Genomic DNA, 17,359 nt, shown 5'->3' on the forward strand with positions numbered 1-17,359 from the left:
CCAAGTTTAATCGCGAGTTAATTAGCTGGCGTGATCCTTCGCAATCCCTTGGCAACGCGGCAGTCGGCTAGCCTGGTAACGAGTTTCGCGAATATCACCCGAGCTAGACATCTGCCGCGATTATTAATTCAACCGATTATCTGGCCGAAAGTTCTCTCTGCCTGCTATGAAAAGTTACGAAACTCCGCCACCGCGAAGAAATGGAAAAGACGTCGGTTCATTTCGGAGTTCTCCGTTATTTTCGGGGTTAATTAGCTTCCTTCGGGATTAAAGATCGCTTAGAATCCATCAATCTCATTTGGTTCCGCTTGTAGATATCGCTTACCTCGACCAGAACGCCTTTGAAGTTCTGATTAATCGTCACGCTGCCGAGTTTCACGCAGAAATCGCCGATCTCGAATCGCGGACCCTTCGATTCCATCTTTTGCATTTTGTTCGTGTAGACGCTCGACATCTTGTACATTAAGAGATCGAACAGACCATCCGCTATCAGCGGCACCACTTTGTTCCCTGATTCTAGAATCGCGAAGGCTGACGCTGGCTGCTCCGAGTTGTGGAGCACGTGCAGAGTTCGTTGAGCACCTTTAACAAATAAAAAAGGAGAAACATAGAATCAATTTTTCGAATATGCAAGGAAGGCAGCTTTTTCTCTCCTTCTTCATATAAATGCAAATAGACAAATATAAATAATTTGCTACGAGGATATTCGATAAATTGTTTAATTCGACTACGACTGACTCTCCATTGAAAATTCCTTTGTTTTTTCAGAATCCAGTGTTAATCGCGTACCTAGTTTGTCTAACCAGATTAAACAAATTGATAAAACATACATACAGCTACCCGATTTAACATCCGACAATTTCATACGTTCATTTATTTCGATAGTCTGTCATTTTCTCGTGTTACTTTGTCGTATACGCTGTAACGACTTCCTCTGCGACGGTAGAAACTTTTAGGTCACTTCTTAGATGTTCGTGTCTTACGTATGACAGCGCGTTGACAATTGCTCTTAAGATAGACCGTATGGGAAGCAAGTGCAACAGAGACGCGGAATCGCGCACGATGATGTACGTCCAGGCTTAGTATGCTGCGAGTTGCTTCTGTTTACACCGGTATGCACGTGGATATAACGCGACCGAGCTAAACTTGGACGCAACTTGAAGTTCAGCCGAGGCTACGTGCAACTTCTATCCGGGTTCGTATGTTGTCAACTTGTACGATGAATCTCCGGACGCGAAAACTATCGGGATTGGCCGGCACGACGATCTCTATCCTCTCGTTTTCCGATAAATTTCCAATTCCCCAGACGGCTAGTTAACGAGAACTAATATCCGCGGTTTAGTCGATTCGCCTATTTCCTTCGACTTCCTCTTCTCTGCCTAACAGGAGGAAAACAAACTTTCTCGTCCGCTTTCCGTCAGTGATTTATCATAACTATGTTCTTCCGAAGCTAGGGAAATATCTGGAAATTATACTTTCCGAGGAACTTGAAATCGTAAGTTGGGCGTATCTTCCATGCAAAATCGAGATTGCCTTTGAATCATTTTTAAACGAAGCAATTTTTATTAATCCTCCCTTTACGCGGATTATATATTTTTATACACTCGACGCTCGATATTAATTGGAACGATATAAATTGGTCACGTTGATCGTGTCACAGTTTTTGTCGCTAATTTGCTCTATCTTCTGACGACTGTCGTCAAGTTCTTCTTATTGCAAGTTACCCGGTGGAATATACAAATTCCGTGAAAAAATGATTCTGATCAGGCGAACAGTCGAGAGAGAACGAGAAACGCGTACGATCGAGAAAACGCGGCGCGAGCGAGCCGATTCCACCATTTTCACGTTTCAATCAGTTGGTTGGATGTAAACAATTATACCGTCATCTGCGATTTCGCGTAATACGAGGGGATTAAAGTCGATCAATTGAAGCCGACAGAAGATGATAATGTAGTTGGAGTTTGATGCAGCGAATAATAAAATCAGACAGGATCGATTTATACGCGGGGTGAAATGGAAATCTGACAGGCTCGAAGCTGCATTTCGTTACCTGAAATGAGATTATTTTGCCGTTTTCAGAATTGAAATTAACAGGAAGCGATAATGCGTTTACAATGACAATTCTATGCAACACCACGCGTTGCTTTTGTCAGTCATTTACAACTTTTTCATTCTACGCCTTTTCTTTCCTTTTTTCCATCATGCAACGTATAAATTCCCTTTTTACGGCCCCTAGATTCGTGCAGCTTTATTCGACAGATTCCTAACATTTTTTGCAATTACGTGTTGTAGCTGGCGCGCGTCTCTGCTCTCAATGAAATCAATTCCCCGACACATGGTGCCATTTTTTGGTATGTTAGTGCTTTGTTTAACGAAACCGTATTACTTTTTGTAATCACGCGACGCCACGATCCTCCCTCAAATCTCGTACGATAGAACGAGATGAAAGAAAAATTCGATTACGAGTAATTCGCCGCGTGATGCGCCGGATCTCACGTGTATCAAGATTAATACCAGGCCAGACAGAAACATACGACGTGCGAACTCCACTGAATATTCATAATTCATCCGATATAACCCCTCACCTGGTTTGTCCACCATAATAACAGGCCATTGCCGCGTGCAAACGCATGAATTATTTATGGCTTAAATTATAACACACCCTCTACGCGCCGTCAAATGACAAAATTCTTAATTACGGATCGCGGAATCCGCGGACAGCTTTATGCTCTTTAATTCTACACCACTTTACACCCTTTATTTATTGCCACCGGTTGTACGTAATAACGTAAACGTTTTTATCTGTTTTTTCGCTTTAATAGAGGGACGACCGCGTCTTCTGCTAAGATACGAAGTAAGATACGAATTAATTAACGTTATGCGGCGAACGTATTCGTCGCTATTAAAATATGGCTACAATCCTTCCACGTTTTACCTTATATCAGGAAGAGATGTTTGTTTCAAGCGGCGATATTTAACGCATCGATTTTACGAATAGATTCTACGAATTAACAGTCGTTTGATTATCCACATGCCTACGCGAGATGTAAAAGCGTAGAACTGTGTTCGAGAAGACCGTAAATTGTCGATTTGTAACTTGGCAAATCGATAGCCGAGGATTACTTTTCGCAAAGATTCGCTGTATTTTCTCTGGTTACGAAAACCTATCGCCACAGATAATAAAATTAAAATGAATTAATTACGAAACTAAATGGATGACACTCTTAAGGATCGAACCTGGAGATAGTTGAATTTTGATTTGCGCCACTTTAGCTTGCCAATGAACGTTATTAATTATGCAAAAGGGGTGAAACCGGGTGCAAGGAATAATCTAAGCCAAAGGTAAACGCGCGATATCGTGTTATAGTCTTTACAGAGATACGTCTGTTAAGAAGAGTCTAAGCCGCTACACAGCCTTAGTTTTTAATGAACTTCGTGCGCGTGAAGCCGAGTATGAGAAAGATACGCGTAATTTTCTGAAAATATCGTAAAACCAAGTGAAGTGGAAATTAAATAAAATCCATGTACATGTAATTAAACGAAAGGCCTGTGCAATGTAGTAATTAAGATCATCACATGGGCAAGACGTACGCGTCAGCATTGTGCGTTGCGTAACGAGAAGGATTCGTCGAAAGTGAGCTTCGAAACGGGAGATTTTGTCGATACAACGTACGCGCGCGGTGTGCAAGAGCTGCGACCTATTTCCGTTTCCATAATTCCCCGAAAACAATGGGAACGCACGGGCGGCAATTCGGATTAACGAACAGGCTGATTAGAAACATCCTTTCTGCTCCTCCGCCGCTTTCTGCGGGGTAATTCGCGCCAGCGACCGTGTACGGCCCTGTGACGCGCCGCATGCCGCATTCCGCATCGTCTGCATCGCACGTATGCATCGCGACACGGATGTACGGCCGCTGCAGGAGCCGCAAATGTGACCCGCCACCCCCAGCATCCGCAAGGATCACCGAGCAATAACATCTTATCGGTGTAATGACCCCGAAATAAATTTGTAGCGGCTACGTTACAGGCAAACTGATCCTTCAACTAATTTATACAATTTAATCAAACCTATTAGTACGGTTACCAGTTAGCCGTTTCTGTTCCATCAAAGATACCTCAGCCTCTGTCAGTAGCCAGCGTCTGTTTCGTTTTTGATGAACTTCCCAATAATTAGATAGTAATTTGCTTAATGTTTAAACAGCGTGTTTAAAAAATGTCTAGATTAATACATAACTGCATTTAGCGTTTGAAAAGATAGAAGGTTTGACCTCATGAATTTATTTTACTACGGTAGAACCTTCGTTCCGTTTGTCCGAACAGTTCGAGGGTCACGGTAGTTCGCATAACCGGATAGTTAGGATAATAGAGGCTCACTTAGGAGTTCGTATATCGGAAGTTGCGTCTGAATTTGTTTGCATGAACGAGGTGCGGATGAGCGAGGTTCTACCGTACAAGGAGTCATTCTACATGCAGTATGTCGATAGTTTGAAAGGGAGAAGACGCAGGAGAGCTCCGGAAGCAATTCGAAAGAGGTCCCGGAGCACTCCTCTTAAGCGTTAGGTAGGCCACCGTGGGGTTTTAGTCGGTGAGAGTCCGACACCACCCCGTCGCTCTTCCGGGAGCGGCGGAGCGTCCATGAGAATTTTACCATGTAAAAAAAAGTATATCGATAATTGAAATAACAGTAAATATCAAAGTGAATTGGAAAAGAAACAATTCTCAGGGTTGATCAGCATGGTCTCTGAGTGAGCCATTTATAAATGACGATGTTCAGACATTCGGATGACCAGATACCTGTAGATGTAAACGCCCTGACAAACACCGACAATGTGTAGTAATTCCTGGAAATTTCAGACTAACCGTGCGAGTGTAGCGATTGATCCGTTGTGCAATACGCACGTATCTGACATATCATATCTTTCAACAATAAATATTTTTAAATAGGAAAGTTTGCGATGGAAGAGCAACTATTATTACAAGATACGTTAAAGGTAATTTCCGTGCAACGAAACTTGAGAAGTTAAACAGTTTGGAAGAATACCATAACTCGTAATCGCGAAAGAATTGCGTGTGGCAAAAAATTAATCTGTCCATCGATCGCCAGAGAAGGTAATCGGGGATATCGGGTGTATTCGGCACTCTGCACGTCCAGCTTCGCAATTGCAGCTCGTTATCGCAGCACGTCCGATAGCCGTGAAATAGGTCTCATAAAAAACGGCAGTTAGTAACGAATTACGAGATAAAGTTGGTCGGGGTATCGACCACGCGGTTTCCATCTCCGCCCGCAAATTCTTCGACTGTAATACCACCCAGCCAAACGTATTTGCGATCCGTCACCTCTTCCCATCACGTTTCGTTCCTTTGTTTTTATTCCTCTGCCGTTTCCTTCCGTTCTATCCTTGCCTTTATCTGGAATCGTTTCACTTTCTATCCCGGGGTCGTTCTTCTTCGCCCTGTTATACACCATTCTCACAATCTATCGCGTTTGAGTTTTATCGTTACGATGCAGGTCCAGACGAGGCCATTAATTACTCTCATTGAGCGATCGCGCCGCTGAGATTGCACCTGTCTTTGTCCGGAGTTATCAGCCGCGTTAATCGAATTTCGGGGCGAGAACATCGCGGATCCGCGAGCATTTTGCTTCACGGTTGCTCACGTGGCCGCTAGAAATTATTAACGAAGCGTTACTGTACGAAGCGGCGAATTATTTGGTCGATAAATGGAGTTACGCGCTGGCCCGGTGCACAATGCGGCTTTTCCGATTTTCATCTTATTACCTATTATCGATGATATCGACCAGCCTGTGAGTGAATGATATAAATGTAAATAAATATAACAATTCCGAAATCGATAGAGGATTAGTAAAAAATCGTTTGTACATGAAAATCTAATCGTTTGAAAGATATGATTTCCAATAGAAAATTTCTCTTTTTCCTTGAAGGGCAGTTTTAAAAAGCGATTCAAATCATCCTGTAATTTTGATTGTTACGTGCCAAGAAGATATTGTACTAATTTGCTATATAGTTCTTTTCACCTGTAAACTTTCATACCGGATGTCCTATTCTTTTAATAAAATCCATTCGCAATCGCGACTTGGTTGAGGTGTTGCAAGAAAATTGCAAAGGTTACGCCGAAACTTTGTGCTTTACTAAGTGTCAGCGCGATATCTAAGTAAACGGAAGGGAGGATAAATGATTTCTGTACTTACGAAAAAATGGGAATATCGTTCCCGACATCCGCACTATCAATTTGAACGTCACCGTGTGTAACCACACAAAGGAATAAATGTCCAGGATATTTGAACGGAGCCAGAGACCAGGGAAAATACTAACAGAGATTTGATAAACATACTTTCACTCGCTTCGGATCTTCCGACATCAAGTTTTAGGAAAATTGCACGTGACACACGTTTTTTGATATTTGTCCCGGATCCTCGTTCAAATGCCGCACCGTGGAACGCGTGAACGTGGCCCGCGAATTTTGATTTTTCCCCCGAATCGTTCAAGTGCCGCGGCCGACGAATTAATACGCACTGGATGGAACGTCCATCTCTAATTTATTGTCCATATCGACGCACTCGCACGTATCGGGTCAGCGGATCGCGTCGCTCTAGTTTGAAACGTCTATGATAAAATATCGGTAATATTGCTGCCTCGATAGTCACGCCGAAGTCTGGCTGTTCACCGAGAGTTTTGCAACTGGACGCGGAGAGGTTCTTGCACTGTGTACAAGTCGCTTCTAAAGTGGTTTCACTTGCGGCAGTTAGAACTAAACGTAATAGATGTTCAATCGTGTACGATGCGATAAGAAATAGCTTATTTTGGGGCATGAAATAAGGCTGAAATATAATTACGTAGATCAGAATAAGTAGATTGAGATGGAAATAATAATTGTCATATATCGATTTCTTGACTTTTCATTCCGATCAAACGCTTTTTCCTTGCTTTCGACACGCACCGTACAAATTGTGACTGTGTTTCGGAAATCGTGCTATCATAAGAATAAGATCTTCGTATTATTTGCAGGAAATACAATAGAAATTCAGGCGATTTCCAAATGAAACCGACTTGTTCGAGGAATTTGAAGGGACGAGTAAAAGCGTCGGACTTAAGAAGGAACGCGACAGTGGTAGACGATGCTTAATCTTTATGCGTTTCAAGTATCGATGCTCCATTAACCGCGCGGCGCGAGATCGCGAATTTATATTCTTTAACAGAGAAACGTTGGCGAAACTCGGACGTAAATTAATGCCCCTCGACGTTTCTCATCTCTCAGAGGGCCTTTTCTCAGCTACGACGTCGCTGGCCCTGGCTCGACCATTCTGTCACGCTATCTTTTCGCGGGCTTTCAACGTTCCAACGAATTTACGATCGAGTTATCAATTTTCTTTTTTCAAACGCGTCGAATTCAGAAGCGCGCGTGACGGGCTGAAATACGTTCTGGTTTCGTGGTAACTTTTAAATAAGAATAATGCTGGCTTCGGATAGTAGCCCGCCATTAAAAATACGCGCAACGGTATTTTTCGCGTAGACGAACAGCTTTGTGGGTCGAATAATGGTGGCATTGTCCTGTGTGAAAATAAATCGTAAATCAACGATGCGATAGAAATACGATTTCAATGACCACACGGAACACACGGTACATATTATGTATATGTTGTTTCATTGTTGTCCTATTGCCAGATGGTTTCGGACGTGTTAATTCAAGCGATGTACGCTAGTTGAGTCACGAAGAACACGTTGCGTATTCAGGGTGTGGGATGACGTAGGATTTAATTTTACATTTCAGCATTTCTACAGGCGTAATATTTATTAGGCTAAAAAGTATCTTTGACAAATGGGTGTCATTTGTTAAGATCGACGAGACGGATCTATCTTTGGCTGGTAACGTATTTAACTCGGTATGCGAAACGAATAACGTCTATCCCTGATATTAGATCGCTAATAGTCTCTCCCGACCAGTGTACGCTGTTAAAGATATTATCGCTTGTAAAGATATTTCGCAAGGAGATAGTCGATTTGTCATTATGTAGGTTTACGAGCCAAGTAAACCAACAACTTCGTGCTCTCGTTAACAACGACTAGAAGATTGAGACTTATCTATCGAGATTGTCGTTCATCGATGGACCCTCTTTAAACGGTCGTTCTCTCACGACGTCACCTCGTAATCGCTATTATTTTTCAAACTAAACATTTTACGATACAGTGGGGAAAAGAGAGTGGAAGAAGAAAAGAGAAATACGAATTTGGCGAATCGTAAGAAGAGCGCGTTTCATCCTTCCAATGCGAGAATTTCCATCTATTAACGCGATGGATATTAAAAGTTTGCAAAAAGACAACCAAGTTTCTATTCTGTTCTTGCTGTTTTTGCAGAAATACAGTATCTTGTATGACGCCGAGAAGGAAATTCCGCGAGTGCAAAATTCGTATCGACGCAAGAAGAGAGATAGGAATATCGAAATACTTCCGACAGAGGCTTTCACGGAGCAAACTTATTCCTTTTATCATTTTCGTCTTTCTCTTGTTTCTCGCTAATAAGTATAGGGATATCGAGTTTATAAACTTTGACCGGGCATCGTCGATCGGCTGGCAGCAGCTGCAACTTTTAATAAAGCGATCGCAAATCTTGTCGGCCGATCGAACGAGCAGCAAGAGAAAAGTGACCCTCTTGAAACGCCACCCTTTCTCCTTTCTCTATCATCTTAGCTCGGCTCCTTCTCACCGTACCACCGTGTCTCATTCTCCCTTCGATTACACCGGCATAAGGGTATTTGTACGAATAGTTTGGCCAACTATTGACTTTGATAATAATGTTAGGGTTTAAGGAGAAAGTTGGAACGATGTGGACCGAGTTAAGCGTCCCGGCTGATCGATAAGGACCTCGTGTTTGTTACGCCTTCTAATTTCTCACCAGCCTCGCTCCACCTATTGCCTATCCTTTTAAATCTGTGTCTCTCTAAATCAACCAACGACACGAGATTATTTTTCCTCTTCAGCTTACGTGATCCTTCTATTATCATCGTACCACCTTCACGTTAAATTAAACACGAGAAGCAACCGGGAAAATGAGGTAGGCCCGTCGAAAGATCGATATCCCAGTTGAAAGAGAAGATCGTAACGACTATCGGCTACGTTTTATTCCCTCTGAACCTGCAGGCCCACTGCTTGCTTGCGTGTTTACGCTGTCGTTTTAAGAATCGTGACAAATCGGGGTCGATGTCGATGATTAATGGAGAAAAGCGCCGCGGCGCAGTCCGACACACTCGTGTGTCGCTTCCTTCGTTCTGGCTTGTGGAATTCGTTCCGTGGAACATGGACAACGAGAGGCGCGCGAGTCAGAGTCGTCGACGTGGCTCTCGTGTTTCCACGTTGCTCGGCTCCCCTAGTTGCAGAGAGCTCTCGTGACGCAAACAGACCGGACCACGATTCCATTGTATCCTGGCATCCCTCCGCCGCACGGGGTCGAAACGAAAAATCTCGTCGGTTGGTGCCGTGGGGAACGAGGAGGGAGGACTTCATTGTCGAGTAATTTATCCTGCATTCAGCCGTACGACCGATACGTTGAATCCTTTTTTGGGCGTGCCCCGGGCCAGATGAGTGTTGTGGAATCGTATTTTATTGCGGCCCTTAATTCGACGCGGTCTCGTTCCCTGTTGTGCAGCCTCGTGATTTCGCTCGATCGAACGCGCTGATGCTCCTGGGTCGTTTTCAATGTTTGGCGCACCGATCACTCCATCGTTCGGACGCTGCAGTCTCTACGCAAAACAACGCTTGCACTTGTTCTTCCCTTTATTTATTTCTTCGACCAATTTTCTGCCAGGGTGTTGCTTTTTTTCTGATGACCATTATATTCAAATTGCGTTAACGTTGAAATATGTATATGTTCGACTGGGCATATTCTTCAGGTTCAACTCAACTTCTTCGTCAGGTTCAACTGACGATAAGAACGATGTTCGCGATTGCTGTTATTGCGATTAGTTGACAAACTACCTATCCTCAGCTTTTTTTCATTTCTTATTTACAGACCAGACGATCGAGGATGTATCTGCAAGATGACGGGAAGTCTTTCGATACGAACATATGCAAATAGATATAACGATTCAGGTAATTTGAATGTGTGCAACAGCTGATCCAAATTGTTAAACTCTCTGCTGACGTTGTACCGTAGGTTCCGGTAAAATTCGCACACACCGAGACTGCAAGACGACCGAAGTAGCCAGATTTTACGAATGGTAACGTACATTCAGTCGGTTGGTCGATGAGTCGTCTAATTGTCCCTTTTTCACTGATCAGCAAATTGCAGTTTCCATCGAGAGACGCTACTTTCATCCTCGAATTCCTCCATTGAGTCCATTGAAAAGCATGGAGCAAGGCCGCCGTTTCATTAGGCCGGCCATAACATCTGACAAGCAATCTAAGCAATTAGTCAAGTAGCCGGAGTACGCAATTAAAACCGATTGACCCCGTGAAAAGCCGCAACGTTCGCTTCGCCATTCAGCTCTTCCGCCTCCTCTCCTTCTCTTCCACGTTTCTCGCTGCTCGGTTGCATCGTTCGCGTTGCAACGTCTGTTGCACCATGGAGAGTCGACATCAAGGGCTGGTCGCGTTTCATCGGCAATTCGAGGGTGAAACCTCGTTGAAATCCACGGTGTATCGCGGTGAATTTCGGCCGCTTTGAACTCTCTCGATCCGGCACAATCGAGTGTATTAAAACCGATTCGAGATTGACGAGCTTCATTCACTGATTGCTTTGCTATGTCCATTGCGCTGGTTCCGCGATTCCGCGTCCATGAGATTGCGTTGCTTTTGCGGGAATTGCGTCTGTCAGATCCTTCGCCTCTCCATCGATATATTTTTCTTTGACAGGTTTCCTTTGAAGGGACGCTCGAGAGTATGGCTGCTCTGAAGCCTCTTGCGCTTTATAGTTTTTTTCTCCAATGTGTGTTTGTTTTGCGAGGAGCAACGACAAAGGAGTTTGCCTCTTACTTGTACGTTCGAAGAATTCTTTTGGTTTCCACGGTTTATAAAATATCTTGCAACTATGTATGGCATACATCGTACCTTGAAAGTACTTTGTAGTTCCATTATGAACAGTCGGATATTGTTTTGAAGATTTTGCAGTGCAGGTGATAGAATGATACAAAAGATATACAGAAGTATACAGGTTTACTGCTTCTCCTACTCTCGCTGCTATTAATAATTAACACGTAATAATATATATTATCAATTAAGTATCGATGATCCACGTGTTAGTAATTTCAATATCCAAAAATGAGTATCTAAGTAACTTAATTATAACTTAACAGATGTTAACAATCATACATCGTATAATATTTCACTGCGCGATGAAAAATCTGAGAACCTACCTATACGATATATTTCACAATTGAAGCGAAAGAAACAGGAAATCTAAATAATCTTCGCTCAAAGAACCCACCCTCGAAAGTCGGAAATTAAAAACACGAATATCACCTCTATAGCACCGGTCGTTTTCGACGTCGATATGACACGATGCACCCTGTTTCTCCGAACCAGTCGATCCAGTTCCCATTATATCTGGTACACTTGTCACTAATCATAAACGAGTGCGAAAGTGAGCATCGAAGACGGCGAGATTCCCGGTTTCGCCGTAGAAACTCGGTGCTCGTCGCGCTCTCGTGCACGAGGGTTGGGGCGAACGTTGCGCAGGGGGTTTCCGTGCGCGATGCCACAGCCAACCGACGCTAGTATCTAGGGGGCTGTTTTCTCCCTCTCAGTTGGCCGCGATTCAGCGTCGGGTGTATGTCCCGCTCGTCGCGGTTCGACCGACGCGAAAACACGGCGATTGTCACGAGCAACGTTCCCTACGGATTGTCTTCTTCGTCAAAAATCCCGCTCCCTCCCCTTGCGTATTCTCGTCGCGGTAAATCACAGTGCGTCGATGTCTGAATAATCGAATATCGACGAGTTCGCGTTCTTATTCCAAAACTAATATTGTTGGTGCGGCTCGTTTCGAGTATAATCGTAGAGAAGTGTGCGAGAGCCGAAGGAGACAGTGTTAGCGCAGTTAGTATCTAAGAGGGAAGTGTAAGAGAAACGGGATAGGGGTTTCTATTCGATCAGAGAATCGCAGGACGTTTAGATCGGTGTGATACGTGGTGCCGGACCTACGTATCCTTATACTCGGATCGTTATCGGATGTTTTAAATTCGTTGGATCGGTGATTCAACTAGATGGATAAGTCACGTATGTCACGGATAATTGGGAGAGTTTGACTGATCCCGAGATAGCCAAGGCAGCCCTCGAGGGATCCCAATCGGTTAGGATCCGACGAGAGCCGATCGGGGTATAAATAAGAAGCAGAACGGGCCAGTTATTTCCATCGTGACGCACAGTCGTGACTACTGTCTGTGTGTTCCGGGGTATACGCGGTGGCGAAAGATTGATTGCGTTAAAGAGGAACTAGCGCGCGATCGCTTGACTCGTTTGCCAACCCGTTCCGATCCGCTGCTCTCCTAGAGCGCTCGAATGGGAACGTGCATTTCGGCCAACGAAATAATTTTCAATTTCGGCTGTTCGTCACGCGGATTAACCCCGTCGAACCGGTCAATAATCGTAACGCCGTTCGATTTATTTTCCCTTCGTCTAAATACAGTTCTGCTTGCTGGCGAATCTTTCTTTAAATCCTTTGCATTCTATCGAGTTGTCTAACCGAACCGAGGAAATCAATGAACATCAGCCAGCTTCCTTCGTATCAATCTCAACCTGTCCACGATGAAGTCTCTGCTTATCGTCGTCTATCATCGAGCTCGATAAAATCGAGTTTGCCGAGCTGCCACGGGACCTAAGACAACATGGACGGAACAGGGTCAGGGCTATGGGAATGTTGAACTGGCGGAAGCGGAATATCCCGGTGGAAACTCGAGGCACAGCCGAGCTGCAAGCCCGAGGAGAGGATGAGACGTCTGGAGGAAGAGGCCACATCGAACAATCGATCGCAGCTTCGACGATAATTGCTAAAGCCGATGCAGCAGTCTCCTCCACGGTTGAACGGTCGCTTCTCTACCGGTAATGCATCGTGAAAGGGTTGCACTGCGTGCTCGAACAACGTCGCGGCTGATCGTCTCGAGAATGAAAGGGACGCGCGATTCCTGAGCCGATCGATCACCGATCCTCCGTTTATTCTTCTGTAGAACGTGCAACGGACGCGCGATATCTCGACGGATTTATGTTCTACCAACGAGAAATTCTTAGATGATGTTTCGTTCCAGTGACCTGCGAGGAAATCGTCGAGCGACCATCGACTGAGACTTCGACGAGTTTGTCGAGATTACGTTCGAGAAGGGGAAGGAGGTGGAAAGTGGTCTGCGTTTGAAGATCGGAACGTAGATGTTAATGGAGATATTTATGCAGGATCTTTTAAAGTGATACGAATGATCGTGGACCGCTGTTAACGATAACGGAGAACGGTTTATCGACGATTTTCTTTTAAATGATATTGACGACAGCTTCGGATGATGGAAGCACGATGGTAGTTTGATGGATCAATGATTAATCGTCGACGAATAAATACGGTGCGTTTGGTCGATTTTATGTAAATAACTGTACGCTTAATGGCGTCAAATTATTTGCAGCGTTTAATTGATTTATCGAGACATGTTCACTGGAACGAACTGGTTACGGTACCGATAGAACGATATAGATTTATCTATTTTCTTCGTCAATTTTATTTATCGAGAATCGAAATATCAGAAGGAGTATTATTTTTGCTATTTCCGCAAGATCGCGAAATTCCTTCAGAGTTTTTACATATCCTGGGATATCTGGTACAACGGTAGAGATGCTCGCCACGCTTCAGTCAACATATCAGACGGATTTTTCTCGCGACTGCAATGGACAGGCCCGAATGTACGCGTCTAGCCGTGAAAACGTTCTACCATCGAGCACACACCGCTGAATAAACAAACGAAACTGCATCGTGTTTCTCGAAAATTCCATGAAATTCATTTTTCTTAAAAAAAAAAAAATAACAAAAAGTAGAACTTAGATAAAGAAAAGGAAAAGAGAAGGAGTAAAACTCTTGATAGGAGAAGAAAGATGGTTTGGATGTAATTTAATATAGAGGAGACAAGTTTGGAGGCAGTCGATCTGAGGACACAGTGGTGCACCCGGTGAAAAACGTGTGTCGAACATGCATCGTTTTTAGTAGGTCAGTACCGAGGGGGAAAGAAAGTTCGTAACTGGCGAACTTGAGGGACGTTGGTGGCGAGTGCATCGACGGAACACGGTGCATAAACATTTTCCGGGCCATCTGCTTGGCAAACGCAAGAACAACGTCCGATCGTGGACGATAAAACTTTTTACACCCGAATCTTCGTGATACGAATCACTGCACGAGGATTCTACGCGGAATATTGCGAGAAGAAATATCATTGGGGGAATATTTTCGGGAGGACTGAGAATTGAAAACTAAGAGTCGAGAATTTCGAGAATTGAGATGCGGGAGCCGAGAATTGAGCCGGAAAAATTAAGAACTGAAATTTGAGAATCGAGAGAATTGTCAAAAGAGTTGAGAATTGAGGATTCGGAGTGGAAAGCTGAGAATTGGAAATTAAGAGCTGAAAACTGTATGTTGCGAACCGAGAACTGGGAATTGAAAGTTGAGACCTGAGAATTGTAAACTCGAAGCTGCAAGCTGAGAATTGAAAATTAAGAACTGAGAACTGTATATTGCGAACGGAGAACTGAGAATTGAAAGTTGAGGTCTGAGAATTGAAAATTAAGAAACTGGCAACTGAGAGAACCGTGTACTGCGAGTTGAGAGCTGAGAATCGAGAAAACTGGAGAAAAATAGGGAAAAAGATATTCGCAAGGAGTTCGAGTGTGTAGCGTAGAATATCGTATTAGAATATAACATTAATAGGACATCACTGGTGGAAGTTCCAAAATGAAATGGAATCGTTGTCGCGTGGCTCGCCGTGAACTCTGATGCCGATACGGGGTGGTGCGTCTTATCGAAACCGGGGCGAGGTGATTAATCGTCACTGCGGATACGTTGACGAGTCGATGCAGCCGGACTGCACGGTTCGTCGACGTGATTCTCGTCAGCTTCGTGCTTCTTTCGAATCAGTCAACGGCCTGACCCAGACTGCGGGTTGAATGACGTCCACGGAAAGGCAAGAACTCATGGAATTGCGTGGAATCACGAACGAAGATCGATTTTGTGACGACTCTTTTTAGATCTTTAAAGTATTGCACGATTAACGAACGATGGTGACTTATCGATGGAATGTATTTTCATTTTCAATGTTTTATCCGGAGTACAGGAATATCGGGTCGATGGGAAAGTAATCTCGGTTTTGTGGATTTTATAGGAAGTAAATTTACAGACAATGATGCTGCTATTCTTTTCCATTGGCCCGTAAGCTTCTTGAAATTGAAAACTAAATTTTCATTTGATTCTATCGTAACAGATTGTAATTGAAGTTTAGAGCTGAACGAAAACAAAGCACAAACTGGTATATACGATCCATAGATTTTTAAAAAAGGATAGTTCAATTAGAGAATCGTTCGAGCTTCGATACTCTCGTTCAAAATTCTCAATTAGAAATTGAAGTAAAAAATAGGTCAATAGGCGATTGTTGTAGGAAAATAGAAATTCTGATTGAGAAGAATTCCATATAATTCTCTGAGCTTCACGTAACAAACGTACCTGTATCTTAGTTTACTTAAATAATTTCGCAAAGACTAAAGAAAGCTAACGGTTTGAATTTATCGTATTCTACTAATCAAATATGTAAAATTAGAGTATCTCAGCATGGAGAAACAGATTAGTCGAGGAACCTATTTAGTCGAGGAATTTTCTTCGACATTGTTATTATTACATAGACGCAGGGATTTCCTATTTTGTACGAGAGGATGGAACGGCGTTTATTGTACGATTTACCGGCCGTATGGGAGAATTATTGGAACGGCAGCGAGAACGTTGGCGAGAGAGGACCGTAGCCATCTTCCACGTTGTGCAGAGAGGCTTTCGTTTCGCGTTGTACGATCGATCGATGAATTTAATCTGCGCAAACAGCGGATGGTCTAGCGTTATCAATAGTGGCCACTGATCTGCTTCTTCCCCTTATTCGTCGTCCTGTGACGACTGTTTGCATTTTGGATCCTTCGGTGAAAGCGCGCCTTCGGTTATGCTTTCAAGAGATTTCCTGTCAAACTCTCTGGCTGATTTTACATATCGTTGAACGTTCGCCTAATTTACTTTTTGTAGTCCTGGCTGTGAAAATAGCGTTACGAAAGAGTCGCTCAATAATATTACATCGGAGGAGCTTCTTTGAATCTTCATAACGTTATTACGATCAAAAGTATTACGTATTTCGATGACAGAATTCGAATATCTCGATTAACTTGTCCTTATTTAGGAAGCACAGAGGAGAATCGCTTGGACCGTTCGGAACTCGCAGATTCTCCAACTTTCAAGAACTTCCTGCCAAGTCTATTTATGTGGAACACACTACGAGCTAATTTTACTCGATTACATAATCGATTACGGTTCACGAGCCTTCGATTGTGTTCTCGTCGCAGTCACGACTGTAAGCCTCGACACGGGCTTCCAGTCGGCATGCGACAGTTAAATTGTTTAACAACCACGTTCTACGCAAACACTGTCATTTACTGGGTTGTCCGAAAAGTTTCTTTCGTTTCGTAAGATGATAATAGATGATCAACAATTTCTGTTTTATATTATTTTATTGAATTAGGTATGATCCATTTCGTTCTATTTCTATTATTATATTCGTGCATAATTCAATAAACTAATATAAAACAAAAGACATTGTGCGTCTATTATTTCCGTATAAAACGAAAGAATCTTTTCGGACAACTTAATACATCGATTATTAATCGGAGTTCCGATCGACAGAAATCTGATCGATTGGATTCGATCGTCCTTTTCGAAACATTTGTCAAATCGCCAGGTGGACTGTATTTAACAGATCGTAAATTTTCAATCTCTATCTCTGTCGGCAAAGTTCCACGATTTTGCTATTTTTAGTAAATTCTTGCACGTTAGCCTACAGAAATTTAATCGATCTGCTATTGAAAATGGAAATGACGACTGTTCCAAGCGTTTCTACTTCCCTTTCGAAAGATTTATTAGATAGATTGAAATCTCTGCGAAGGTTTACTATCTTCTTGTGATTAAAAGTGCACATTGATCTTCGAAAATTCTAAGAAACCTGCAATGAAAAATGCAGATGGCGATCGTTTCGAACTTTCCGATCTTAAAGTTGTTCGTCATCGTCTCTCGTTTTTCAAGTAGACCCGTTCAATTACAGAATGCCGAACTTGGCCACGGAATTCCCAGCGGCGTACAATAA

The 17,359-nt window shown here is 43.2% G+C and overlaps 1 protein-coding gene across 3 annotated transcripts in view; it reads right to left on the reverse strand.

Annotated features, from left to right (window-relative positions):
* LOC122567665 (mediator of RNA polymerase II transcription subunit 20) overlaps positions 1-17,359 on the reverse strand; it is a 136,684-nt gene that overhangs the window by 3,090 nt on the left and 116,235 nt on the right. For all 3 annotated transcript variants that reach the window (XM_043726467.1, XM_043726468.1, XM_043726469.1), the window contains one exon: positions 326-582. In XM_043726467.1, the coding sequence (XP_043582402.1) occupies positions 326-582 (257 nt within the window). The remainder of the gene's footprint in view (positions 1-325; positions 583-17,359) is intronic.

This window comes from Bombus pyrosoma, linkage group LG5 (genome assembly GCF_014825855.1).
Source record: "Bombus pyrosoma isolate SC7728 linkage group LG5, ASM1482585v1, whole genome shotgun sequence".
Lineage (NCBI taxonomy): Eukaryota > Metazoa > Arthropoda > Insecta > Hymenoptera > Apidae > Bombus > Bombus pyrosoma.